Source organism: Aegilops tauschii, chromosome 7 (assembly GCF_002575655.3).
Source record: "Aegilops tauschii subsp. strangulata cultivar AL8/78 chromosome 7, Aet v6.0, whole genome shotgun sequence".
NCBI classification, from domain to species: domain Eukaryota; kingdom Viridiplantae; phylum Streptophyta; class Magnoliopsida; order Poales; family Poaceae; genus Aegilops; species Aegilops tauschii.
Genome location: NC_053041.3, coordinates 593,674,751 through 593,702,233, shown reverse-complemented (window position 1 = coordinate 593,702,233; position 27,483 = coordinate 593,674,751). Strand labels below are relative to the sequence as shown.

Sequence of the window (27,483 nt, the reverse complement as noted above, 5' to 3'; positions counted from 1 at the left end):
TGTCATCTTTGACCTTACCATGTCATAAATGGTTTGATTACATCTCCACGGACTTTCCACTTGCAGTGGTGTTCCGGGAGGTGCAAGTTATGAAACCCCTTTCACAACTCATCAGACATTCGCTAAACATGTAACTCAAATATTCCTTTGTACAATCAAATTGCAGAAACATAATTTTCTTGTTACAATAACTTCTACTTCATTTTTGAGAACCTTTCAAATGATTTCAAAAGATCCAGACTTACGTCTCATCAAATAAATATCCATATATCTACTTGAGTCATTTCTGAAGATAAATAAATCCACCACTAACAACACTTATCGGACTACACACATCAAATGTATGATCACTAATAAGTTTGTTGTTCGTTCCTTATGGCCTGTGAACGGTATTTTAGTCACTTCACTTTTCGGAGGAAAGTTGCAAGTGTCAGATGATTCAAAATCAAAAGGACTTCAAAATCCATCATAATGGAATTTTCCATGCGGGTTCTCCAATGTGACCAAATGTAGTGCCACACTTGTGTGGTATTCTTTTAGTCTTGCGACATTTAGCGTCAGTGTTATGGATGTATCATATTACCATCAATATTCATAACATACGTCCCATCAATGATGGAAGTATGGCCCTTATGTTATTCATAATACTTAACAATAATTGTTGTTTTTATGAACAACTCTTTTGCAACAAACATTGTGCAATGGGCTAGAGTGTATGAAACTCTAAAATGAATTATGAAAGTAAATCCAGAGGTATTGTATTATTATCAATATTCATAACATATATCTCATTCATAATGAAAGTATGGCCCTTGTGTTATTCATAACATCGAACATAAAAAGTTCTCTTATGAACAACCTTCTTGCAAGATACCTTATGCAATGGGATAGAGTTTGTAAAACTCTAAATGAATTATCAAAATAAATACAGACGGCAATACACCGATGGAAGGTATAGTAACATCTACTATGTTCCCTGTGTATACCTTAACCTCATTTCTAGCTAGTCTTTCAGGCCATAGTAGTTCTTACATCGAGTTGCAACAGAATGCAATCGAGCGGGAATTTTTGTGATGAACTCACAATACCCAAGAATTAGTGATTAACATGTTTAACCATAATTCGCAAGAACTATATCTTTGACCAGCCTTCTATACATCAAAAACTTGTATGACATTCATACATGAGCTGGATATTCCAGTCTTCTTTCCTTTTGCCTTTATACTTCTAACAGTTTAACTTTTAGTATTTCTCCTACTCTCAGAAGAAGCACCCAACTTAAGAGTGGCATTAGCCCTGGACTTCCTAGGCGTGTAAGTCATACTAACACCCTTTGGACACTTCCTTTCTCTTTAAGTTGTTGTTTTATTCACCTTTCATTATATGACAGGCGTTCTTCTGGATCCCTTTCCCAACAGTCAAATGCATAGTAAACACTTTTACTAATACTTGCAAACAAACATTGATTTGTTTGTATCTGAAAACAATTTTCAGTTCCATGAATATCATATAACTATCCCAACTTTCGAAGTTTGGGTTTCATGGGAGCAAACATATTCCACTTGACCGTAACAGAATTCTAGCTTTTGGATCGAAGGACGAGAGTCACATGATCCATAGCATTAGCGGGAGGATACGGAAAGCATGCGATAGGACAAAGTCCTTCTCGGCACTTTTGAGGACAATCCTCATATTACGTTACCAATCGTAAAGTTTTAACCAGATATTTAACAGCTATTCAATTTTAATAGGGAAGGTGGAAATGCAAGCCATTATTCTACAACTATTATGCAAACCACACTTAGACAGTGTTCAAAATTAATTGCATTGAGAATTAAACATGTTAATTCAACAGTGCGCTCCCACTCAAATCAATATCTCTCAAAATTGATTGTGAGTGATACAAGAACCACATTTCAATTGTTCGCCATTGGTGTAACACCAGTGATGACGAAAAATCTCAACCGGTAGGCCAACTTGCCAATCACATCTCTATGTGACTCTTGTTCATCTTTCGATGCGTGTGTTCCGAGCTCATGACGGTCATGCCTGAACGTCAAGACAACCAAGTGATCTCGCTGCGAGGTCTCAACTCACCCGCGTCACACTTCTCTAATCGTTCGTACCCGTGTGACACGGCGCACCCCGAAAAGATAGGTGCCGTGACGGTGCTACACTTGGGAGAACACTAACTACTTGGTATTTTTGTGAGAGATCACCCTAATAAAAAGCGACTACCGCGCAATCAAGAAGGGTGCATCATAAGGGATAAACATCTCAGGCAATTCATAATAGCATGATATGGTATAGCCCTTTCTGACGGAGAAGTATTTCATTTCTTCGTCTTCGGCATTCGTGTTGGTGTTCACCTTCGCGAAGATTGCCACCACCTTGTCGATGCACCAGATAATATTGCTATCTCCATAGCGTATAAAATTAATGCATTGCTTAAGGTTGACACGCAGGTCATTAAAGTGCAATCATATGGCTCCAGCCATCATGCCGAATCATGACACGCAGGTCATGTTAATCAAATTACATCATATAGTCATCTCATACATAATCGAATTAGTATGAGCACTGCTATACCACATCACATGCACATCCTGCAAAACCAAGTTAGATGCCTCTAATCGGTTTATGCAAAATTTATTTTACGTGGCTTCTAAGGTTTTGACTTAAACCGCAACGACCAACGTTCATCATCAAGTATGATAGTTCATGTCGCTAGATTAACTTTGCAGGGTGTATGAAGCACGAGACAATAAAATCTCGAACCCCATACTAAACTTCGTCATACGCATGACCCCCGTGCAGATCATATCTGCATTGCCCTGTCGTCTGCGAATTTCATCTTTCTTTTGACTACGGCAGAACCCAAAGAACTGATAGCACTTCCATGATCAATCAGGATCACGGATTGCCAGAACTTTGTCAAATTCCACCATGCTGTCTCGAGATTGAGCAAACGCAAATTCTAGGGAAGCAACAAGAACATCGGGTAACAGATTTCATCTGTCACCCGCATAAATAATTTTCAGCAATAGATCTCATCTACTACCTAATTATATTATGCAATACCCATACATCTCTATGTATTCTAGATCGCAACCTGCATCTACGCATAGCACGGCTCATGATGCCACTGAAGGGTAACGCAGCAGAAAACAAAAAAATTCCGACCTACGCACCAGCCCAGGACCACTATGGAGACTGCATACATGGTTTGATCTTTTTCGTTACCGACTCGTAGCGCAGCGGGAAGTAGAGTCGATGACGATCGGCGGTGCAGATCCCCGCAGCTAGGATTTACAACCTCCCAACTGCGAGGATGTATACCCTCATCTGCTCCTCAGACAACCCTCCGGGAGGCGGTCGAACAGCCCCCCCGGACAGTGTCGCGGACAGCCCTTCGGGAGGACCTTCGAAACTCGAACGGTCACTCGGACAACCCTTCGGGAGGACCTTCGAAACTTGGACGGTCACACGGACAGCCCTTCAGGAGGCACTCACGAACTAAGACCGACTACGATCTCTCTACAGAGTTGCACACAAACGGTGTCATCTATCCGGCAGGGCTTCGCTGTCCAGAACTAGTTCCTGCCGGAAACCAGACAGCCTTACGGCTCTACGAAACTCTTTTCGTGGGAGGGAGAGAAGAAGCCAGATAATGCATGGCATGTGTATGAGAGCAAAGGATGAGTGTGGAGGGCTGCCCCTCCACCTCTATTTATAGGAAATCCCAAGGGGGTAGGGTAGTTTCACAAAAAACCCAAAATGCACATGAATGAAGTCCTTCCACAAGGACCTAGGAGTGAAACCAATGAACAAGAGGGTCCCTAAGGGGGGATAACCCATGTGGCCGGCCACACCCCCATGAGGGGCCCAAAAAATGACTCCTATCCATCCATGTCATCCCCAAGATCTTTTGGAGCAAAGCCCCAAAAGGTGGCTTTCCATAAAGTAACCATAAAGCTGATTTTCACTATTCATGACAACATTTTTCAGCGTCTGATCGAACTGAAAATATTTATGTGGGCTAAGAACATTTCCAGTACCCACTAAAATGATTTTCAACGCGTTCCGAAACAATTCCGGTTTCAGTGATTTTCATCTGCGAAACGCATCTGAAGTGGCTCCGGCAGCTCCGGAACATTTCCGGTTTTTATCTCAGAAAATTCCAAAAAGCTTCCAGAATGATTCTGGCATCCTCCAAGAATTATCAGGCATGTGCCAAAACCAATTTGACTTAATGGTGTATCCCGAAACAACTTTTCGGTATCATCGAAACTTATCCGATGACCTCTCTCTGCGGTACGATTCCACTGTCCGAAACTTTTCGGTGTCCGAAACTTTTTCGGTGATTTTCTCTCAGTCCCTGTCTAGTATTCAGCAGATAGATGACCCTTAAGCGTGTGACCCTATAGGTTCGGTGAAGTATAGACATGACCCGGAACCCCTTCCGATCAATGATCAACATCGGAGCCGTGGACACCCATATTGACCCCTATACCCACACGAATAAATATTCGAGTGAACCTCCAATTGCCGTGTGCTATTCCTGTTGCTTCGCGATATGTTAAAAATACCTGAGGTGAGACATGTTGGCATTCCCGTGGATCAACAACTTGTCCACTATGCTAGTTACCTCGTTACCGGTTTTGTTCTCTTTTCTCGTTTCGTGTTCCGGCATCCCCGTGATCAATTCACAAAGTGTCTGGCCAGACGATGATGGACACCGTAACACCGAGAGGGCCCGAGTATATCTCTCCATCGTCGGAGGAGCAAATCCCAATCTCGAGCTATCAAGTCACTTAACATACTTTCCCATGAACCCGTAAGCCGCCGTAATAGCCATCCAGTTACGGATGACGTTTAACAAACCCCAAAGTTCATGAAGCAAGCATGAAGAAACTCGATACTCTCATGGTCTAAGGAATTATGCAAACATTAACTATGTCTGTGTTATAAACCATTAACTTGTGACGAATGTATCTCATAGCATAACATCAATTCGGGTCGATTCAACACAAATGTCCTTCCTGACATTGTGCCCTCAAAATTGCTTGGCATAGACATGCCCATGATTGGGAAAACATAATCATCATGCAACACTTGAGCTAGTCTTAGAGGCACGACTAGGAATACATTTTACCGTTTATCATTCCACACGTGCATATGGGTTCTCCCCAGAGCCTTTATGGATATACGGGCTCGGGAACCACAGCAGTTATAGCATGGAACATAAACATAATTATGAACAGGGAGATAATCAATAACATTTATTATTGCCTCTAGGGCATATCTCCTACAGGAGGTCGGGCACCCGGGGTGGCCACGCACAGGAAAGACCGGGCACCCAGGGGTGGCCGAGCTAAAGTGAAAACTTGTGGGTGCCTCCGGGCACCCAGACAAAAAGAGGTCCATGCACCCGGACTCCTAAGAGAAGGAAAATTCTCGGTTAGATTCTCTTCAAACGAGGCCCAACACGAAAAGGAAGAAAAGTGTATGGAAAAGTTTTGAGTTCCCAAACTCCGAAATCATAGCAACCACTCTTAATAGTACGGATGTTCCTAGGACTCAAAAAGAAAACTGAAAAACTTCTTGAGTCACCGATGAACACCATCTTTTTCCCTTTTTGTATGGATGGGGTTACCGACGTCCGTAGACACAATAGAGGAACCAGTGTCCTGAGATAAACTTACCAAACGATATTAGTCCTCAAAATCGTATTGTGATCAATCACCAAAATTGTGATTAAGTGACAATTGCACTTTCACAAGCTCCCTGGCGCCCTTGCGCCGATGCTGGTGGGCCGGACCATGTTCTTGATCGCATTTGAAAATAAAACGAAAAGCAAAAAACTATTGCAAAAAAATAAAAATTCATGAATTAAACAAATTTACGTATTCTGATTTTTTTCATTAATTTGAAAAATGTTCGTCGATTCGAAAAGAAGTTCATGAAATTGAAATAAAGTTCATCTAATTTGAAATAAAGTTCACCAACTTGAAAAACTTCAACGTTTTTTAAAGATCGTTGAATTTGACAAAAAAGTCATCAATTTTGAAAAATATTCATAGAATTTGGAAAAAAATGCTGATTTTGAAAAAAAAAATCACCGGTTTTTTTAGAAGTTCATCCATTTTGAAAAAAGGTGTACCAAAGTTCAAAAGGTTCATCATTTTTTTTAGACCACAAAGTTGAAAATGATCATTGATTTGGAAATAAAAGTTCACGAATTTGGAAAAAATCACGCATGGAGAAAACAAAAAGGAAAGTAAAAAATAAAAGAAAGAAGAAAAAGAACAAGAAAAGAAAAGAAAAACGAAAACGTGACCTCACGATTCATAGCGTACTGAAGAAAGAATATAGGGAAAAAGAAATTACTAATCACAAGCGTGAAGATGGCGTAGTGGGTACTACCATTTTGTATTACTCGACGATAGGTCTCGAGTTTGATTGCCATCGGCCACAACTTTCCTGAAGCTTAGCAGGAATGGAAAAAAATCTCAATGGGCTGGCAAAGCTCTGTTGGGGTGTGTGCGCCAGATGGTGAAAATGCCTTCAACGCGCCAGAAGCGCCAAATAGGAATGTGCTGGCGCGAACCCTACATGGGTCGAATCACGACCGGCGGTGCCTGGGTGGCCCGACCGGCCCAACTCTCAGGATTATCTCTCTCAAGGTCGCCTTACGCGTCTCCCCCAATCCCCAGTCTCAATCGAAGCCAAGGAACCAAAACCAGTGGCTCCGCTCGTCGCCTTCGCCCTGCGCCGCCGCAGTCCAGCAACCCCCCAAGCCATATGCCCCCGCCATGGCAGCCCTCAACTTACGCCACCGGCACAATAGTGGCAGCACCCCACCTGCCGCTCCTCCTCACCGGCCGGATTTCACGCATCCCCTGATTCCGATCCCCTTTCTTTCCTTTCAGATGAAGAGAAGACCATTGGAGATACTTCCACAGCTGCCCCTCCTATCTCTCTCGATGATGAATTTCCCAAGGCCACCTCCATGGGTAAGCATACCGTAATCTGTCGCACAACGATTAGAAAGATCCAATTTTTATGAGCTGTGTGTGAAGCTTTGTTGAGGGGGCAGTTTTTTTTGTCGCAAAGGTGCGATTTTGCTGGCAATCAATCGTACGGGTTATATAGTATTCTCATATAAATATGATGAATCTATTGGTTTCATTCTGTTCAACGGAACCGGGGTGTTGGAGCCAAAAATGTTGATGGAATCCTCCACGGCCGTCAGTTAAACTCGCGTTGTGATGTAAAGTTTTGTTTTGCTCTTTCAATGGCTCGGTCGATCCCAACGATGGTAGAAATCGGTTTGCCAATTTGAATTGTATTCTTGTTCCTTCGTTACATATACTGTAGGGGAAAAGGGGAAGGGGCCTTGTCCGAGTGGGCAATGTACACGGGCTTATTTGCTTCGTTATATACATCTGCTTACATCTTCTTTTTCGGTGAATTATTCACAATGACAGGACCTTATGCAAGTGCAGGCTGGTCGGACCTCCCCATAGATCTCCTCATCCGGATACTGCATCTCCTTGAGCTCCCCGAGGCCCTAGCCTTCCATGCTGTCTGTCCATCATGGCGTTCTGCATCTGTGGCCGCAGGCGGTGCCCCACCTCGCCGCACGCCGTGGCTTGTTTCCTTGGCAGCGGAGCCTCCTCCCGCAGGGGATCAACAGCGCCGTGTGCGGCGTAGGTTATGTGATCCTGCTGCTACTTCTGAGCTCCGCAACCTCCTGGATACTGAGAGAACTTTTCAGGTCAGCTTTCCCAGGGGCCAAGCTGTGGCCTGCTGCGGTGCCTCCCATGGCTGGTTAATCATGGCAAACGAGCTCTCGGATCTTGTCCTATATGACCCCTTCACCGCGGCGTTGATCCCGCTCCCACCAATCACCGGTTTTGCGTCGTGCATACAGGGTGTCTATGGAGACGAAGGGAAGATCGTGGGCTATCGTTACGGGTGTTACATGATAGAACGTGTTCATGATGTGCAGTCTCTCGGTGGGTATTTCTATGACAAGGTTGTGTTGTCCGGTCCTCCGTCCACTTGTCGCACTGTTGCTCTGGTCATCCACCTGGACGGCAAGCGGCTCTCTTTCGCGAGAATAGGAGATACCTATTGGCAACAAGTTTCGGTGATCCGAAGAAACGGAGATAGTTTTGCAGACTGTATCTACCACCGCGGTAGGTTCTATGCGGTGACAATGGAAGGGATATTGAAGTCATGGGACTTTAGTGGATCAGACAAACCGAGGAAGAAAACGGTCATTGCCGAGGATGACAATGACATGTTCGACGACCCAGTTATCACTAGGTACTTGCTTTCGACTCCTTGGGGTAATCTCCTGCAGGTGCGTGTCTTTCTTGACACACACCAGGGAAACAATGTCAGGATTGAAATAGACAGGTTGGACCTCAAGAGTCAGACAAGGGTAGCACTGAGCTCAGGGAAGGCTCTGCGGGGACATGCGGCCTTCGTCGGACAGAATAGCCCAGGCATTTTATCCACCAAAGAATTCCCCAAACTAAGACCGGATTGTATCTATTTCACAACTCCCCGCCTCAGAGAGCGCCATGCTTTTGAGCATCGCCGTAACCAATGGAGCGGCGTGAAGGTATATGACCTGAAAAGACAGACACTTGAAGATGCTTTCCCATCTGGTGGAGGTCTTTACGGAACCATCTGTCCATTGGAAGTCTGGTTCACACCAAGTCTGATCTGATAGCCACGCTGTAACTTGTAAGTGTTATTTTGGTCCATAATTTAGTAGCATCAGGCCTAATAGTTTTTCTGTGAGTTCTCACTGTTGTCGTATCATTTTCAGGGTGGAAATATGCCTCGAGTTGATGGGAATTCCCTTCAGAAAATGAATCATCTGCCTCCAGGATAATTTCTCTTGTTTCTCTTTTGGCTGTTTTCATGCCTGTGTGAGTTGTTGTCGTTTAGAAACGACGGGGTTTAGCATGGAAGAAGGTTGCCAGCGACAATTTTACACCGTCGCTCTTGGTGTTGGTTTTATTATACCTAAAATCTCCAAAGTGCACGCGCACTATTTAAACGAACCGAGCGGCCGCTCGTGCGCCGTTCGATCTCGCCCCTGATCGTCCCGAAAGTCACATGCGCTACCGACAAATCACCTGGTCAGGGTCCACCCTGGCAAATCCCCACACAACCATCACTCCAACCCACCCGCCATCCACACACACACATCGGAGGCGCGGACGCGCATCTCCACTACTTCCTCCCGTCCGGCGACCGCCGTTAACCGGCCACCGGAGTGCGCCGCCGAGCACGCACGCGAGCGCAGCCTCAGCGGGATCCGGCTGGGAGAGCAGTGGCGTGCCCAATCTGAACACTGACGAGCAGCGCCGCACCGTCGCGGACCCAGGCCTCCATGCCGGGCGACGAGCAGTGCCTCGACCCCGCCGAAGGCGATGAGCTGCTGACGCGGGCGGGATCTGTCTGCGAGTTGAAATGGCCGCCGCGCGCCCAGGCCAAGCTACTGCTGCTGCGGGCGGGATCCAGCTACGAGTTGAAGTCGCCGCGCACGGCTGCTGCTGCTTCTTCGCAGATTTGGCTGGATCTGGCTGCTGCCGCTGCCGCTATTGATTTGGTGATTCTGCAGGTACTGTACTAGTGGATTCAACCCGATTCGGTGCTCTGTAGTTTCTGAGCATGTGCAGTACACGTGCATGGTTCCAATTTAAGTGCCCAGAACATGCTAGCCCCCCTTTTGGAATTCATCTACAAGTTTTCAGAAAATTCAGACTTATATTATTCTATTTTCTGAAGAAACCACGTAGTCGCATATACCTGATGGTGGAGTTGCACATTCTCATCAACATAGTCGCACATGCATGGTCGCGGAGTTGCAGCACGCATAGTTGCACACGCACGACTGTGAGAGGTGCTCACGTATAACCGCGGAGTTGCACACTCTTGTCGGTATTGTGAGGATAGGGTGTAATTCACCGACCGTAACAAGTCAACTGAAGACTATTCACTCTAAAACATGTTAGGTTGCTCAGAGAATTGGGATCTGGGTGTAAGTTGATCTATTGTTTACTATTTTTTGTTGGCATTCACGGTAGTTGAAGTTGCACATATAGTAGTCCTAGTTGGCACATGCATGACCACAGAGTTGCACAATTTGTTCAGCATAGTCGCATATGAATTGTCGTGCGATGTGCTCACGCCCCGCTGCGAAGTTGCACACTTTCGTCGGCGTAGTCGCACATGCATGGCAACAGAGTTGCACAATCTGGTCCGCATAGTCGCACATGAGTTGTTGTGGGAGGTGCTCATGCCCGGCCGTGGAGTTGCACACTCTCATCGGCATAGTCGCACATGCATGGCCATAGAGTTGCACAATCTCGTCCGGAAGTCGCACATGAATTGCCGAGGGTGTTGGACACTCTCGTCGGCGCAGTCGCACATGTATGGACACAAAGTTACACAATCTCATCTGCATAGTCACACATGAATTGTCGTGGGAGGTGCTCATGCATGGTCGCGGAGTTGCACACTCTCGTCGGCACAGTCACGCATGCATGGCAACATAGTTGCACAATCTCGTCTGCATAGTCGCACATGAATTGTTGTGGGAGGTGCCCACGTCCGACCACGGAGTTGCACACTTTTGTGTGCATAGTCGCACATGCGTAGCCGTGGAGTTGGGACATTCTTATAGCTATATAGTCCCTCAAACGCGGTTGTGGGGCTGCACATGCACGGCGACTGCCAGGAAGTTGGCCAGAGCACCGGGGCAGCAGATGAAATTGCACATTTCACTGTTAAAGAGTAGTATGAGGTGGTGCCACTAGTGAAAACTGCATGGCTTGGGCAACAAACGAAGTTGCACATCTCACCGGAAGGAGGCAGTTGGGGGTGGAGGTACCATAGAGGAAAACTGCACGTCTACGGTGTACAAGAAAAGTTGCACATCTCTGTCAGGTAGTTGCACATTGACGGCTAGTCAGTTGCACAAAACGGGGGCAAAATTGCACAAAAAAAAGTTTGTCAAAACATATCCATGCGGGATCTAGTTTCGAAGGGCACATCGCAAAGATTTCAGCAGTGACAGCGGATCTTAATTTCGATCTTTGGTTCAAAAGTTATGGCTTTTTTAAGAAACAAAAATTGAAAAACAAACTAGATTGTCAACCTCCTTTTGTGTACAGGAACCACGTACTTTTCCTTTTCCACCGGCCACTCCGAAGCTCTACCTAGCGCTTGAGCGCCCACTAGACGGGTCCTTTATTATATAGTGTATGTGTTCAATTGTTTAGAAAAAAAAGGGTTGGGATCCTCTGCAGTACTGTACGGTACAGTAAAGTCACTGACATGTGGACCTGGCTCCACATGTCAGCACTACATCCCCAGAAAAGTGTTGCATGCCGTGTAATATGTGAGTTCTGTGTAGCTCAGGCTCAGAAGATCAGTGAGTTGTGTATAACTTGTGTGAATGCTGGAGACCCAAGAGTTTGTACTAGTACTATTTTGTAGTTGTTGCACAGGTCCTAGTTCAAAACACATGTATCAGGCGACCTGAATAGAGACCTGGCTCAATGTCGCTGCCTCTGTATTTCGCAGAATCTCTGAAACGCAACGTTTTAATTTGATTTTTGTGTGTGCCGTTTGTGTGGATTTTTGCCCTTTTGGCAGAAAGATGTGATTTTCCTAACAGTCATGCGGCAGAAAGATGTGATTTTCCTAACAATCATGCGGATTATGCTTGATAGTTGAACGCCCTTGCTTTTTTTAAACATAGACGCAAGCGCTCATATGCACGCGCATACACTCACCTCTATGAACGCACACACTACCCTTAGAGCACCTTCAAAAGACTGAGCCGGCATATCATCTTGAAATTTACGAAGTCAGCGTAGGCACCACGTCGTTGATGCGAGCTCTTGGACTTGAACCCTAGTGGGCTGGGGTTACCACTGACCCTCTAACCATCCAACCACAAGTTGGTTCGCAGCTGAACGCCCTTGCTGCCAGGTAAAAACAAGCTTAAACATATTTTGCACACCGACCAAGGCAACCTATCCGAAGATATTGTATTCAATCTTTAAATGAACTAAGATGATTACTTGAGTCCCAGAAACCATTGTCAAATAAGTTTTGATACAAAGTTGTTACCTTGAATCATGAATCAGAATAACATTGTAAAGGTTCAGCACATGAAGCTTGCATACCACATACTTCAACACTTCAATCTCATTGGGCAGATTTTGCATAATATATAGAGTATCAAAATTTACAGAGCATAACTAAATTAAAACTACTAAAACGTGTAACAGAACTCCTAATATTGTTGCTTCATTTGCAACTTCCTTCTCAACCTAGGCTCATTTGCATACTTCTTAAATGTGTGTGCAATGCTTCATTGTGGGCTTTTGATAAACTATTCTCATTCCATCCTTCGAGTACTCATAGTTCTCACCTGCTATCTCCCCACAGAAGTTGAAGTGCCAAGTACTCCTTATATGTCGGTTCCACCTGGACATGCCGATCGTCTAGAACCTTCCTTCTCTGCCCAGATGGCCCAAATGCTTGTGTTATGGTTAGAAAACCAAACGCATGTGCCCTTGTTTATTACTCCATCCTACTAAATCCCTTCTTTTTTTAGATGGCCCAAATTTCAACCATGAAAATCGCGTAGATCCATCCTACTAAATCCCTTCTTTTTTTAGAACACCTCTTCCAAAATACTCCCTCTGTTCCTAAATATTTGTTTTTTTAGAGATTTCAAATGAACTATCACATATGGATGTATATAGACATATTTTAGAATGTAGATTCACTCATTTTGCTCTGTATATAGTCACTTGTTGAAATCTCTAGAAAGACATATTTAGAAACGGATGGAGTATGTCTATTGCATGAGATTTAGTTGTTCAATTTTTGAGAGAAAAGAGTGTTCGATCAACTCTCCCGTATAAAATCGATAGTCTTTGTTTCGCATCATACCTAACCCCGTCGCTCGGCCGGTCGATCCGGTGTGAGGGAGCAATATCATGGAAGCGCTCGGGCGGCGAGGATGCATCATCATTCTGGCTTGGAGGCGCCTCCGCGCGTGGTGGTCGTCTGAGGAAGCAGCCACGGCGTCACTTGCTAATTCCAGTTAGACATGTTCACATCGCGTCAATACCTAGCTTCTCGGCGACGTCCTGCAGTCCTGCTTGAGCGCGAGCACAACGGCATTCTCGATGGCGGACCGGGCACGGCTTGGCGTGCTTCTCCTCCCCATGCCCCTAGGAAGTGGGGAGCACTTATCGGTAGCGCCGAGCGCAAAATACAGGCATGGAGGAGTGTCCTGTTTGTTGATCTTTGTGTTTGCTGACATTTTTATCATTAAATGAGATGTAAACATGATGCAGTATATACTGATGACATGTACTTTGTGATTGTTTACAATTTTCTCAGTGGAATATTTGACAATGTGATGCGTTTAGTTTGAGGTTCCTTCCGCACTAGGTGCCTCTTTCTTATTTCTTTTCACAATAGGCTTAATTTTATTAGAGAAATTGGATCTTTTGGCCCACTTTTCTTCTAACTTTGATCATTGCCCCCCCCCCCCCCCCCCCCCCTCGAGAATGACGGGTGAGGCCGGGGTCACTTGGCATTCATACAGGCATGGAGCAAATCATCAAACCCCAAGTAAAGTGGGGCAAAAGATCCAATCCCCCTAATTTTATTAGAGTAGCAAATGAGTTGGGACTTGAGATTCACTCAGAGGTTGGGCCTTTGCCCACTGAATATGGAATGATTGTGCAAGCTACAGGTCAGTCATGCTTCCTACAACCTCGTAATTTTGAACTGAAATTGAACATGGATGTTCCAGCTAAGAGATGCCCTCATAACAAAAATAGTTAATTTAAGAAATGCATCCACAAAAGACACTGGCAGAAACATGTGTAGCATATATATTTTAAAAACAACAAGAAATCCAGTGCAAATTAAGTACCAGAGCCATAACAATTATGGAATAAAAAAATACGGGTAAATTCAGTGGGAATAATCATCAGCCAGAACAAGAAATTTTCTTCTTCAACTTAATCTTCTTGTAGGAGCAGTGGGAACAACTTCTCCTATATCTTTTTACTAGACCATAGAACACAGGCTCTTGAACTAGCGCTCCCAGGACTGATGTTTGTTACAGATGAAGATGCTTGTGATGATTGGATCTCGTCATTCAAGTTGATAGACGCAAGTCCAAGTTGTGTTGTCATTTTTCACACCAACTAGTGTCCTCTTTCTATTATCAGGAGGATTCAAACACTGCAAATTCAATCAACGAGTACAACAAGATAGACAAGACAACTGTGTATAGTACCTATCCAAGCAAAATTTGCAAAGTAATCAAGGTGAGATGCGTGACTGCATAGATGTGTGTTCAGGTATGTAAGAAACCAAAATGAGATGTGAGATGTGCGAGGACAGTAGCATTTATCTAACTGATCTTTAACTTGCCTTTTGATCTGTCCAAATATTGTACACTCATCATTTACTGAATCAATTCAAGAACAGTATTCCTAACAAACTAGGTTTTCTTTACTGAATCAATTCAAGAACAATATTCCTAACATACTTTATTTTACTCTCGCAATGTAGGCATTTTAACACAATTGATCGTATACATTGTCAAAGAGGACATAAAAAAGAATATGATTGCACCTGCTCAGTAAAATGACAAGGATTACATCTTAATTACTGGGTATTCTTTTCTCTTTTTTTTTTTTGCTTTTCGAGAATATCTACACAGTTGCAGGGTGGAAAACTTAACTAGTCATAGAATAAGTTTAGATCTGGTCAAAACTCAAGAGTCCACATGATTGCACCTGCAAATAAGTATAAATTGACACATACTCATGTAAATTGACAGAGAGAAAGCAAAATTGAAGAGATTAGGCGGCGAAGAACTGGTCGTCCACTGTTGTGGTAGGATGAGATGGAGATGCAGATCACATCAACAAGCATGCAACGGCCAATGTAACCTGATGCCAAGGAACACCGGCGAGGCTACACGCCTGCACCACCTGGTGTGAATCAACGGCATCAAAGAAAGTTGGACAAGATGAGAAGAAACTTCTTGTGGAATGCCGATGAGGAGGCTCACGGTGGGAAGTGCCTGGTAAACTGGAGACGCATTTGTGCGCCAAAGTCTGTTGGTGGACTAGGCATCAAAGACCTTGCCGCTTTCAGCAGAGCACTGAGACTGAGATGGGCTTGGTTTGAGTGGGATAACCATGATAGACCATGGAAAGGGACACCGACTCCATGTGATAGTTCTAATATGCAACTCTTCAAATCTTGCACAAAAATATCCATTGGCGACGGCTCACGAGCCTTTTTTTTGAACTGATGGATGGATGGATGGAGTTGCTCCGAGGGAGGTGGCGCCCCAGCTGTTTTCCCTCACCCGTCATAAGCACACCACGGTTGCTGATGCTCTTCAGGAAGGAAAATGGATGATGGGACTGCAGCGATTGAACTCAGCCGAGATGCTTCACTCCTTCGTCCTCCTTTGGCGCCAGATCCAGCAAGTCCAGCTCGGCAGTGCCACGGATGAGATTAGGTGGACCCTATGTGCTAATGGGATTTACTCTGCCAAGTCGGCGTATACACAACAATTCATCACAAGACTACCAATGCCCCGCCTGCTAAATGTATGGAGGATTAGGAGCGAGTCAAGAATAAAATTCTTTGTGTGGACCTTGCTCCAAAATAGACTCTGGACGGCTGACAGGTTGCTTAGAAGAGGTTGGAAACATCAGGATATGTGTTGTGCTTGCGCTCAGGTTCTCGAATCGGCTGACCACACATTGGCGTCATCGTCGTATGAAATTCACGCACAAAGGGCGCCGCATCACTCTCAATGGCATTCCAGATAATCCTTCCTGCCGTCCAATCTCTGTCCGTAAGCTGCAAGGATTGCTGAAACGGGGTGCTGTTAGCCAGTGTGTGCAAGTGCGTTAGATTCACCAGGAGCATGATCTGCAAGCAATTACTCTGGATGCTGATCCTGCAGAGCAGCCACCTCCAGCTGTTCAAGAACTGCTACAGGAGTTTGATGCTTTGTTCCGGGAGCCAAAGGAATTACCCCCTCGTCGTGCCTGTGACCACCAAATTCCGTTGGATCTTGCACTGCCCCTTTGCAAAGGAGGTCTGGCATCACATGTCTACAAAGTACCCGAAGGCTGCTGCTGTTGCATTCCATGCCACTTCAATTAATGATTGGTGGGACAAATCCTGCTTGATTAGGCAGAAAGGAGAAGTGATCGATGATTGCATGGTTGCGACATATGTGGCGTGAAACATTTGGAATGAGAGAAATAGGCGTATCTTCACAAACGAGCACAAATCAGTTGAGGGGGTTTGTATGCTGATTAGAGATGATCTAGGCCTCCTTATGGAGGCGAAGGAGTAGTTCTGTCAGACTTGTACAGCCGGGTTGCTGGGTGCAGCACCGGACATGTAATTTCTTTGTTTTCTCTTACTGAAACTCTCAGTATGTATAGTTTTCCCTCTACTATAATGAAAAGGCAGAGCACCTGCCGTCCCGGTCAAAAAAAAAAATCATCGGCCACCCGCGTGCAAACATCTAGGCTTACATGACCGAATGCAAACACAAGCAATAGCCGTGAGTCAACGGAATAAATGTAAAATTACTTCGATGTCAATGGCCATTTTTTATAAGTATGATGTTGGCCATTCTTTATGTTGATAAGTATGATGTTGGCCATTTTTTATGTTTTACTTTATATATATGTGGTTGGCTATGATCTCATACTAGCAATTTAGCCGAGGCAGATTATTTTCTAATCTTTTCAGGAACAAATCCATGAGGGCAAATGTTTTGGCGAAATGTTGATTGTCAAAGTTTCGTCAAATTTCTGGCACTCAATTTGTTCCAAAATTAGCAAAGGTCATGCCAAAATTTTGTTTGAATTTTGTAGATTTAAAAATATTAGGGGGATTCCTGTGAAGAGGTGGGACAAGGAAGACACTAAGTTAGTTACAACGAGCAAACCAAATCTGTACAAGCAATTAACGAATCAGAGGCATAAATGATTTGGCATGAGGGGGATTCCCGTGATAAACGATTTTGCCTTGAATGACCCGAAAGTAATACGAGTCAAGGAACTCATGGTAATTCATTAAGTCGTATGTATTTTGTTACCTTTATGAAGTGCATTTCTTTATGAACAATCACATTTCTAAACGGCCACTTGCGTGCATGTTGCAGACACAATATTATGCGAAACAAGATGAAGCCTCAGTGGAGTCCTATGAATGGTGGAAGGACCCTCTGAACAAGGCATGGCACGTGGTCTTAGGCAAGGACTCGTTGGCGAAGCCGGGCACTGGTCGGGTGACCGGCCCCGGCTATCATGAAAGATGGGGTAGAAGAAAACAAACAAAATCAGCCTATGATCAACAATATGAAGATGCATAAACGGTTTGGATCTAATCGTTACAGACGCCGAGTTGCAGCGAAAGAATACGAGCCGGTGTAGATCATACTTAGGGTCCCTCAAACTGTAGATGAACGGTCCCGCGAACCGCCCACAAACAGTCCATTGAACGGAAGACCGAAAGCACAGCCTCTCTACAAGTTGCAAGCGTACGGTCTTCACGATCCGACAGCCTTCGTCGTCCAGAGCTAATCGTCGCCGGAGAAGTAGAGGGAGGAGATTAGAACCACACTGGGCTTCTAATTATGAGGATTATAGGATCTAGGCCTAGCTCTAATTGATCAACTAGGACCAACTAGAACTAGAACTAGAGAACTAGAGTAGGCTCCAAAACTTGTGTGTCTAGAAGTGTCAAAAGCCTTAGTATATATAGGTTCGCCACAGGGAGGGAAGGATTCCCCTCCTTGCGCTGGCTAAAGGAGGAACAGGGAGTCCTTCCCCCACCCCAATTCGGCCTCCCCTCTTGTGCCCTTGTGGCCCAAGTTGCCTTCCTCCTCTTGGTCTTTTAAGGCCCGTTGATAACTAATTAATTATAAAAGCCTCCTAACAATTACTAGAGCCTTTTATTATTAATTTAATATCTCTGAGAAAAAATTCCACCTATATATTATTTATCAGAAATACCCGATATTGCCAGGTAAACTCCAAAACCCTTCCCGTGACCCCGAAACGCTTCCAGTTCCTCTCGAAACTATTCTGAATATTAATAAAACAATTCCACAAATATATTCTAATTACTGTCGTCCTACTAACACTCAGCAGATCATGATTACCTTAAGCTTGTGACCCTGTAGGTTAGCTAAACATAGATATGAACGAAACCCCTTTCGTTCAATGATCGATAGCGGAATATTGGATGTCCATATCGATCCCTATGAGTACATGAATGACATTCGAGTGAACCTTTGGTTATCATGTGATGTTCCCTTTGCTTCACGGTACTTTAAAAAACCTGAGGTGAGATGTATTGGTATCTCTTGAGTCACACACATGCTCATTATACCGGTCTCCTCGTTACCAGTTTTGTTATTCTTTCTCGTACACGTGTTCCGGCATCTTCGTGGCATAGTCACACGTGTCTGGCTAGAAGATGATAGATGTCGTCACACGGGAGGGCCCTAAGAATATATCTCCATCTTTTGGGGAACAAATTCCACTCTTGAGCTATCTAGTCCCTTGTCAAACTTTCCGACGAATCTATAAGTTGTCGTTATGATCACCTTGTTGTAGATGACGTTTGAGCAACCCCAAAGTCCACCATATAGTAAGAAGTGATTGTGATACTCTCATGGTCTAAGTAATTGAAAACACATGTTAAGTCTCCGTGTTATAACAATTGATTTCAAACGATGTTAACTCAAAGTATAACAAACAAGTTTGGGTCGATTCAATATGATCGTTCTACTAACATCATACTCTCAATGTAATTTTAGGACTATCATTACACTTAATGATATCCTAAGATCCGGAAAACATGAACACCAACAACACTTGAGTCAGTCTTAGAGGCAAGACCAGGAACCTAATTTTACCGTTTATCATTTGAAAGGATCGATATAGTTGACTAGAGGGGGGTGAATAGGAAACTAACAATTTTTAGCATTTTCTTTATCAAATTAAACTTTGCATCAAAGTAGGTTGTCTAGATATGCAACTAGGTGAGCAACCTATATCATGCAACAACAACAAGTACACAAGCAAGCAAGAGATGCAACACAATATAAGCTTGCACAAGTAAAGGAACAAAATAACCAAGAGTGGAGCCGGTGAAGACGAGGATGTGTTACCGAAGTTCCTTCCCTTTGAGGGGAAGTACGTCTCCATTGGAGCGGTGTGGAGGCACAATGCTCCCCAAGAAGCCACTAGGGCCACCGTATTCTCCTCACACCCTCACACAATGCGAGATGCCGTGATTCCACTATTGGTGCCCTTGGAGGCGGCGACCGAACCTTTACAAACAAGGTTGGGGCAATCTCCACAACTTAATTGGAGGCTCCCAACGACACCACGGAGCTTCACCACAATGGACTATGGCTCCGAGGTGACCTCAACCGTCTAGGGTGCTCAAATACCCAAGAGTAACAAGATCCGCAAGGGATTAGTGGGGGGAATCAAATTTCTCTTGGTGGAAGTGTAGATCCGGGCCTTCTCAACCAATCCCTAGAAAATCAACAAGTTTGATTGGCTAGGGAGAGAGATCGGGCGAAAATAGAGCTTGGAGCAACAATGGAGTTTGGGGATGGAAGAGGTGAGTCTTCTTGGGGAAGAAGACCCCTTTATATAGTGGGGGGACACATCCAACCGTTATGCAGCCCGCAACCCGCATCTGGGCGGTACTACCGTTGCAGGAGCGGTAGTACCGCTGCCACAACGGCACTACCGCTGTGGCAAGCAGGCAAACGGGCAAACAGGACTGAGGAGGAAGAAGTACACGCGCTAGGGCGGTACTACCGCCAATAGGCGGTACAGCCGCTGGACAAACAGGGGAGGGCAGAGTGCAGAGCGGCAGTGGAGCGGAAGTAGGAGCGGTACTACCGCCCTAAGTGCGGTACTACCGCGCCCTACTGCCGTCCCTACTACCGCCCCCTGCGTGGTCCTATACGGAAACCCGACATGAAAAAGTCGAGACCACAGCAGGAGCGGTAGTACCAGCGGTACTAACAAGTGGTACTACCGCCTACAGGCATTACTACCGCTCTGGTCGCGGTACTACCGCTTAGCACAAGGCACCCCTTGTTTTGCACAACACAGAAACTCCAACAGGCAGGAAGAAAGCATGGGTGCAAGGAAAATGTGTACGTGATGATTCCACCCATAATCTTCCGAAACGGATCCCCTCTTGATAGTACGGTTATCCCTACGACTCAATTCCACCGAAAAGAAACGAAGGAAAATAATCCGTCTAAAGTGAAGTCCTCGAGGGGTAACAAGCGCAAACACTACTGGAATCAGCTTCTTTGCCGTCCGCCATGGCGGACAGCCAAGGCATGGTTCACGGACGACAAACCTCTTTGCCGTCCGCCAGCAGACGACAAAATGTCCGGATGAACGGGTGCCAGCAAAGGCCTTCTTTGTCGTCCGCTTTTCAGAAACGGGCGGCAAAGGATTCTGCCGTCCGCCATCCGATGCCAGCAGACGACAAAGACAACGGACGGCAGTGCGGTGGCATGAGAGCCGTTAGGGGGTTAACGGCGCTCCTTGCCGTCCGCTGGCGGACGGCAAAGAGCTCAGCTAGGCAGTACTGCGAAGCTGCCACGTGGCCAGCTATGCCGTCTGCTGGCAGATGGCAAAGTGATTTGAATCTTTGCCGTCCGCTGGCGGAATGCAAAGTGACCAAATAGGCAGGCAGTGTTCCCAGGTTTCACATGTAGCTGCCACATGTCCTCTTTGCCGTCTGCTAGCGGACGGCAAAGCTACCAAATAGGCAGGCAGTGTTCCCAGGTTTCACTAGCTGCCACGTGTCCTCTTTGCCGTCCGCTAGCAGACGGCAAAGAGGTTATATATCCCCTGTTTTTGTTTGAATCCATTTAATTTCACAGGAATTCACACACAGATATACATATATATATTTTGTTCACAGGCACACACAGATACACATATATGATGTATCCAACACACAGATATACATATACATATCTATCTCCATCCATGACAACATACATATATACATAATAAACATAGTTCCATCCATATATACATATTACATATCACAATTTTCATCCAAAACATTGTTCCATGCATCCATATAACAAGTTCCATGTTTTTCATCTATACAAACGAAAAAAAGATAAGGGAAACAAGCACTCCATCCATGCAAGCTTCCATATAGTGAATTAAATCTGCAAAATGGAAACAAGAAAGTTAGAAAAGAAGAAGACTAGAATCAGAAGAAGAAGAAGAAAATGAAGAAGAAGAAGAAGAAGAAGAAGAAGAAGAAGTAAGCATACTTAGGTAAAATGGAGCTAACCTGGCTAATTGTGCCATTTTTTGAGTGAACCGAAGAAGAAGAAGAAGAAGAAGAAGAAGAAGAAGGAGAAGAAGAAGGAGAAGAAGAAGGAGAAGAAGAAGAAGAAGAACTAAGAACCCTACTCTCATAGATTGCGACGTTTGACAATCAGACTCATATAGGTGTGTTCTTCAAAAGATGTTCTGGAGGACAACATCTCTGCTTAAATGAGCCACTTAGAACACATTAAGATATACATCAATCTGCCATGCAGTTTTAGGAGAGTATTGCATCTTCATGGAGTGGTATTGTTAATAGTAAGGATACTCTCCTCTCAGTTGACCAACAGCTTGTCTTCCACATCTAATTCACGGGATCTCCGATCACAAAGAATAGGTTACCACTGTGAACAACTCATATTGTGGGTCTCATACCCATCTCCCTTGATGCATTATCTATCACATTACGTGATAGACCCTTAGTAAAAGGATCTGCCAGATTTTTAGACGTTTGGAAATAATCCAATGCAATAACTCCGGAGTTTCTGATTTTCCTGACAGACTTTAACCTTCTCTGAACGTGTCTTGATGACTTCATGTTATCCTTTGAGCTGCTCACTTTCGTGATCACAATTTGATTGTCGCAGTTCATAAGGACACCCGGTACAGGTTTCTCAACAACCGGCAAGTCATTCAAGAGTCGACGAAGCCAATCTGCTTCGACCGTAGCTATATCTAGTGCTGTGAGTTCTGCTTCCATTGTTGACCTCGTTAAGATGGTCTGCTTGCAAGACTTCCAAGAAACAGCGCCACCTCCATGAGTGAATACATATCCGCTCGTGGCCTTTATCTCATCAGCATCTGAGATCCAGTTTGAGTCACTATACCCTTCAAGCACCTTTGGGTGCCTGGTGTAGTGAATTCCATAATTCGCAGTGCCTTTCAAATAACGCAGAACTCTCTCTAGAGCTTTCCAATGCACATCTCCTGGTTTTGAGACAAACCGACTCAGTTTGCTAACAGCAAAAGAGATGTCAGGTCTTGTAGCACTGGCTAAGTACATAAGCGAGCCAATAATCTGAGAATACTTCAATTGATCTCTAGCAATTCTTCGATTCTTTCGAAGCAGCATGCTAGCATCATATGGTGTTGGAGAGGGCTTGCAGTCACTATAGCCAAAGCGACTCAAGATCTTTTCCACATAGTGAGATTGAAGCAATGTAATCCCACCATCATCGTCTCTCAACAACTTGATGTTCAGAATGACATCAGCCACTCCTAAATCCTTCATCTCAAAACAGCGAGATAGGAAATTCTTGACCTCCTTAATAACATTTAGATTTGTTCCGAAAATCAGTATGTCATCAACATACAAGCAAAGGATAACTCCCTCGCCCCCACCATGGCGATAATACACACATTTGTCAGCTTCGTTTACAACAAAGCCTGCAGCTGTTAAAGTTCTTTCAAACTTCTCATGCCACTGTTTGGGTGCTTGCTTGAGTCCATACAAAGACTTCAGAAACTTGCACACTTTTCCTTCCTGACCATCTAGTACAAACCCATCTGGTTGTTCCATATAAATTTCCTCATCCAACTCTCCATTTAGGAAAGCAGTCTTAACATCCATTTGATGAACGAGAAGACCATGCGAGGCAGCTAGTGAAAGTAGAACTCGAATAGTGGTCAGTCGAGCCACAGGTGAGTAAGTATCAAAGAAGTCTTCACCTTTCTTTTGGGTATAACCCTTAGCCACGAGCCGAGCCATGTACTTTTCAATAGTACCATCAGGCCTAAGCTTCTTCTTGAATACCCATTTACATCCTGTAGGTTTGCATCCATAAGGACGATCAGTTATCTCCCAAGTTTCATTCGCCAAGATGGAATCCATCTCGCTACGAACCGCTTCCTTCCAGTAGTCAGCATCTTCAGATGCATAGGCCTCTGAAATAGAACTGGGAGTGTCATCTATGAGATACACAAGAAAATCATCACCAAAGGACTTTGCAGTCCTCTGTCTCTTGCTCCTAGTAGGAACTTCATTGTTCTCCTCCACAGGACTTTCAAAGTGTTCCATTGAAATGGCAGGTTTGGTAATTGTAACTGGTTCCTGATTCGATGAACTAGGCATCTCCTGATTATATGAGGTAGCCATATCCTTCATGGGAAAGATATCTTCAAAGAAAGTCGCATCATTTGACTCCATGATCGTACCGACATGCATGTCAGGTACCTCAGATTTTACAACCAAGAATCTATAGCCAATGCTATGAAAAGCATATCCCAGGAAAACACAATCCACGGTCTTTGGTCCAAGCTTCCACTTCTTTGGAATTGGAACATTGACTTTTGCCAAACAACCCCATGTTCGTAGATAAGAGAGTTTTAACATTTTCTTCTCCCATTCCTCGAATGGAGTTATCTCTTTGTTCTTTGTGGGAACTCGGTTTAGGACATGACATGCCGTCAATATCGCCTCCCCCCACCATGCCTTGGAGAGACCCGATGTGTCTAACATGGCGTTAACCAAATCAGTTAGAGTACGGTTCTTTCTTTCGGCCACCCCATTTGACTGAGGTGAATAGGGAGGCGTCCTCTCATGGATTATACCATGTTCCGCACAAAAAGCATCAAATTCATTGGAAAAATACTCTCCACCACGGTCGGACCTAAGCCTCTTGATTTTCCGATCAAGTTGGTTTTCCACTTCAGCTTTATAGATCTTGAAAAAGTTCAAAGCCTCATCCTTAGATTTCAGAAGATACACACGGCAGTATCTAGTGGAGTCGTCAATTAAAGCCATGAAATATTTCTTTCCACCTTTTGTCAAAACACCATTCATTTCACATAGATCTGAATGTATGAGCTCTAGTGGTGCAAGATTTCTCGTTTCCGCAGTCGTGTGAGACTTACGAGGTTGCCTAGCTTGCACACAAACTTGACACTTAGATCCCTTGACAGTGGTGAAACTAGGGATTAAGTTCAACTTCGCTAGTCGTGACATGCAACCAAAGTTAACATGACAAAGACGTGAATGCCACACATTTGATTCACTATTGTTGCAAACATGATTAACAACTTTATTGCAAACGTCTGACAAGGATAAACGAAACAGGCCTCCTGACTCATAGCCTTTACCAACAAAGGTTCCATACTTGGATATTACAAATTTATTCGACTCAAAGACAAGCTTGTAGCCATCTCTACACAGAAGAGATCCGCTAACAAGATTTTTATTGACGGAGGGGACATAATGCACGTTCTTCAGCCGCACGATCTTCCCCGAAGTAAACTTCAGATCGACCGTGCCAACACCACGAACAGAAGCACTTGAACCGTTGCCCATCAGCACGGTTGAAGTCCCTGCGGTCTGATAAGACGAAAACATGGAAATATCACCGCATACATGCACATTAGCACCCGTGTCAATCAATCAGTCAGGAGAATGACATACTGAAAGAATAGTGGGAAATATACCATACCCAACATCCTTCATGTCAGTGTCTCCAATGACAACATTAGCGGTCTTGCTGCCTTTCCCAGGATGACGCTTGTCATAGCGATTAGGGCAACTAGGAGCCCAATGATCAGGATCCCCACACACATGACAAGCACCTTTCTTCTTGTCATTCTTCTTCTTGAAGTTCGTGTGTTGCACAGCCTTGTTCTTCCCATCAAACTTTGCTCTACCATCAAACTTGCCCTTGTTCTTGAACTTGTGGGGCTGAAAGTTCTGCTTCTGTACCACATTGGCACTAGATCCTCCCTCAATACCTCAAGCACGTGTGTCCTTTGCTCTCGCCTTTTCTTCCACATCAAGAGTGCCAATGAGATCCGGGACGGAAAACTCCTGCCTCTTATGCTTCAGCAAGGTAGCAAAGTTCCTCCATGAAGGAGGAAGCTTAGTGATAATACCTCCGGCAACAAACTTGTCCGGTAGCATACAATTGAAGTGCTCAAGTTCTCTAGCAAATGACTGTATCTCATGAGCTTGCTCAACCACGGAGTGCTCTTCAGTCATCCTGTAATCATAGAATTGCTCCATGATGTACAGCTCAGTGCCAGCATCCGAGACCCCAAACTTGGCCTCGAGTGCATCCCACATATCTTTTCCATTATCAATTGACGCATAAGCATCAACTATGTTCTCACCAAGAACACTCAAGAGAGCAGCCTTAAACAGAGTATCCATTTTTTGAAAAGCTTGTGCCTGTTGAGCATCAAGCTCTCCTTCAGGTTTGCCAAGAGTGGCGTCATAGCAACTCATGGTTTGAAACCATAAGACTACTCTCACGTGCCACCTCTTATAGTGGATACCCTCAAACATAGGAGGTTTCATGGAAGCAGCAAAACCACTCGGTGTAAATTGCCTATAATAAGGTTTTTGGATTGTTGAAAAAATGAGCAATTTACCAAATGATTTTATTAACAGAGATATTAGATAAAGCATGACTAATATAACAGTGACAAAACTAGTCATGCGATCTGACAGAAAGAAGGTAAATAACATCTGCATACAGGAACTGTAACCAAGTTTATCTAGAGCAGACAGTAGGACAAGTTTCATATATGAAGCAGGGTCTATCATATCTAGGGCAAACACTAGAACAAGAAACTGTAGCAGAACCTCTAATAGAAAGAGGAAGAACATGTACGGGACAGCAGCAGCAGAAGCACTGGACTTGGGGTCGACATCCTCTCCAGCCATGTCGTTGATGAGGTTGTCGACGTCGAGGAAGTAGTCGTCGGAGTCCGTGATGAAGAAGTCAGTAGTCGCGCGGAGCGCTCCCCAAAAACCTTATCACCCTTCTCCCGTACAAGACTCAAAGAGGTGCGGTTTCGGAGGCCTACTGTCCCGACTCGCGGTGCACGCCGCAAGCCGGGATGAGGAAGATAGCAGCAGCACAGAGATTGGAACCGGTGGCGAGAGGAAGGAGAAGTTCTGGTGCGTCTCTCTGAGAGGAGCGACCTCCCTTTTATAGGCGCAAGAGAAGGAGGCGAGAGGCTGCGCCGGGAGCTGAAGGGAACGCGGGAGATGAAACGAGTGACCTTTTGTATACCCGCAGTGCGTGGCAAAAATTTAGGCGAGGCGAGGTGGGCGGCGGAGGAGGAGCGCGCGTGGATATCCCTCTTGTTCTCATGCTCATACAAGTGGGGAAAGAACCTCCCTTATAAGGAGGTCCAACTCCCACTAAACTAGCAATGTGGGACTAAACTTTAGTAGTATCCCTTGCCTTGCACAAATGGGCTAAGTGGACCTCTAGGATTTATTAGGAATTTCTGAAATAGTTATTGGGCTGCCCAAAATAGACTAAATTCCAGCAATCACTGCCTTAACACATGCATGTACCTTCTTGCATTGGTATGGTTCCTTCATTCAAATCTCTAACATCAACAAGAGGAATACATGTTCTGTAGGTGGACGCACCGTGCATTCTCCAAGCCATGGTGAACGGTGAACTCAAGGAATTTGCAACCGGTACCGTCGTTGCACCAAAAAGCAAAATGATGCACAATGTAGTAATGCCAACAAACCTTGCTAGGGTGTCACTGTGTAGTGTGAGGTTTCAATGATCTAGAGCCTGCTGAACAACCTCTAGGTGCACATGATGGTATACGTTATACACTCATACAATCCTTTGGTTGGAACCTTAGGTGGCCTAAGACGCAGATCCTGTTGGAGACATAGTCCCCAATAATGATAACAGCCTCGTTGTCGGCGCCTCGTACGACCAGCCCTGCATAGTTGGAACCATCTCCTTTGGGTCAAGGCACACTCGAAGGTCCCAAGGACAGCATACCTCCCATAGATCAGAAGCAGCCGAGAGGGAGGCAGTCGAGAGAGATGAGGCCGCCTGGTATGCTGAGCATGGTGGCGATGCCATCGATATGTTTTTGAACTATATGAACTATGATGGTAACATGCCTCCTGCTACAACTAACCCTAGTAGCGTTGCCAAGAGTCTTTTTAACACGCGGACAACCGATGATACTCAAAATGACCAATCTCAAAAACCATCCGAAGCCAAGGTGA

The 27,483-nt window shown here is 44.8% G+C and overlaps 1 protein-coding gene across 2 annotated transcripts; it reads left to right on the top strand.

Moving 5' to 3' along the window:
• The first annotated feature begins 6,707 nt into the window (after nt 1–6,707).
• LOC109785781 (putative F-box protein At4g22660) lies at nt 6,708–9,079 on the top strand. Of its 2 annotated transcripts, none has more exons than XM_040394894.3 (3): nt 6,708–7,016; nt 7,509–8,760; nt 8,846–9,079. In XM_040394894.3, the coding sequence occupies exons 1-2, from the start codon at nt 7,013–7,015 to the stop codon at nt 8,741–8,743; spliced, it is 1,239 nt and encodes a 412-aa protein (XP_040250828.2). In that variant the 5' UTR covers nt 6,708–7,012; the 3' UTR covers nt 8,744–8,760; nt 8,846–9,079. The 2 variants fall into 2 exon arrangements, with proteins under 2 accessions (XP_040250828.2, XP_040250827.2); XM_040394893.3 differs by having other exon boundaries at nt 7,491–8,760.
• Nucleotides 9,080–27,483: the final 18,404 nt, after the last annotated feature.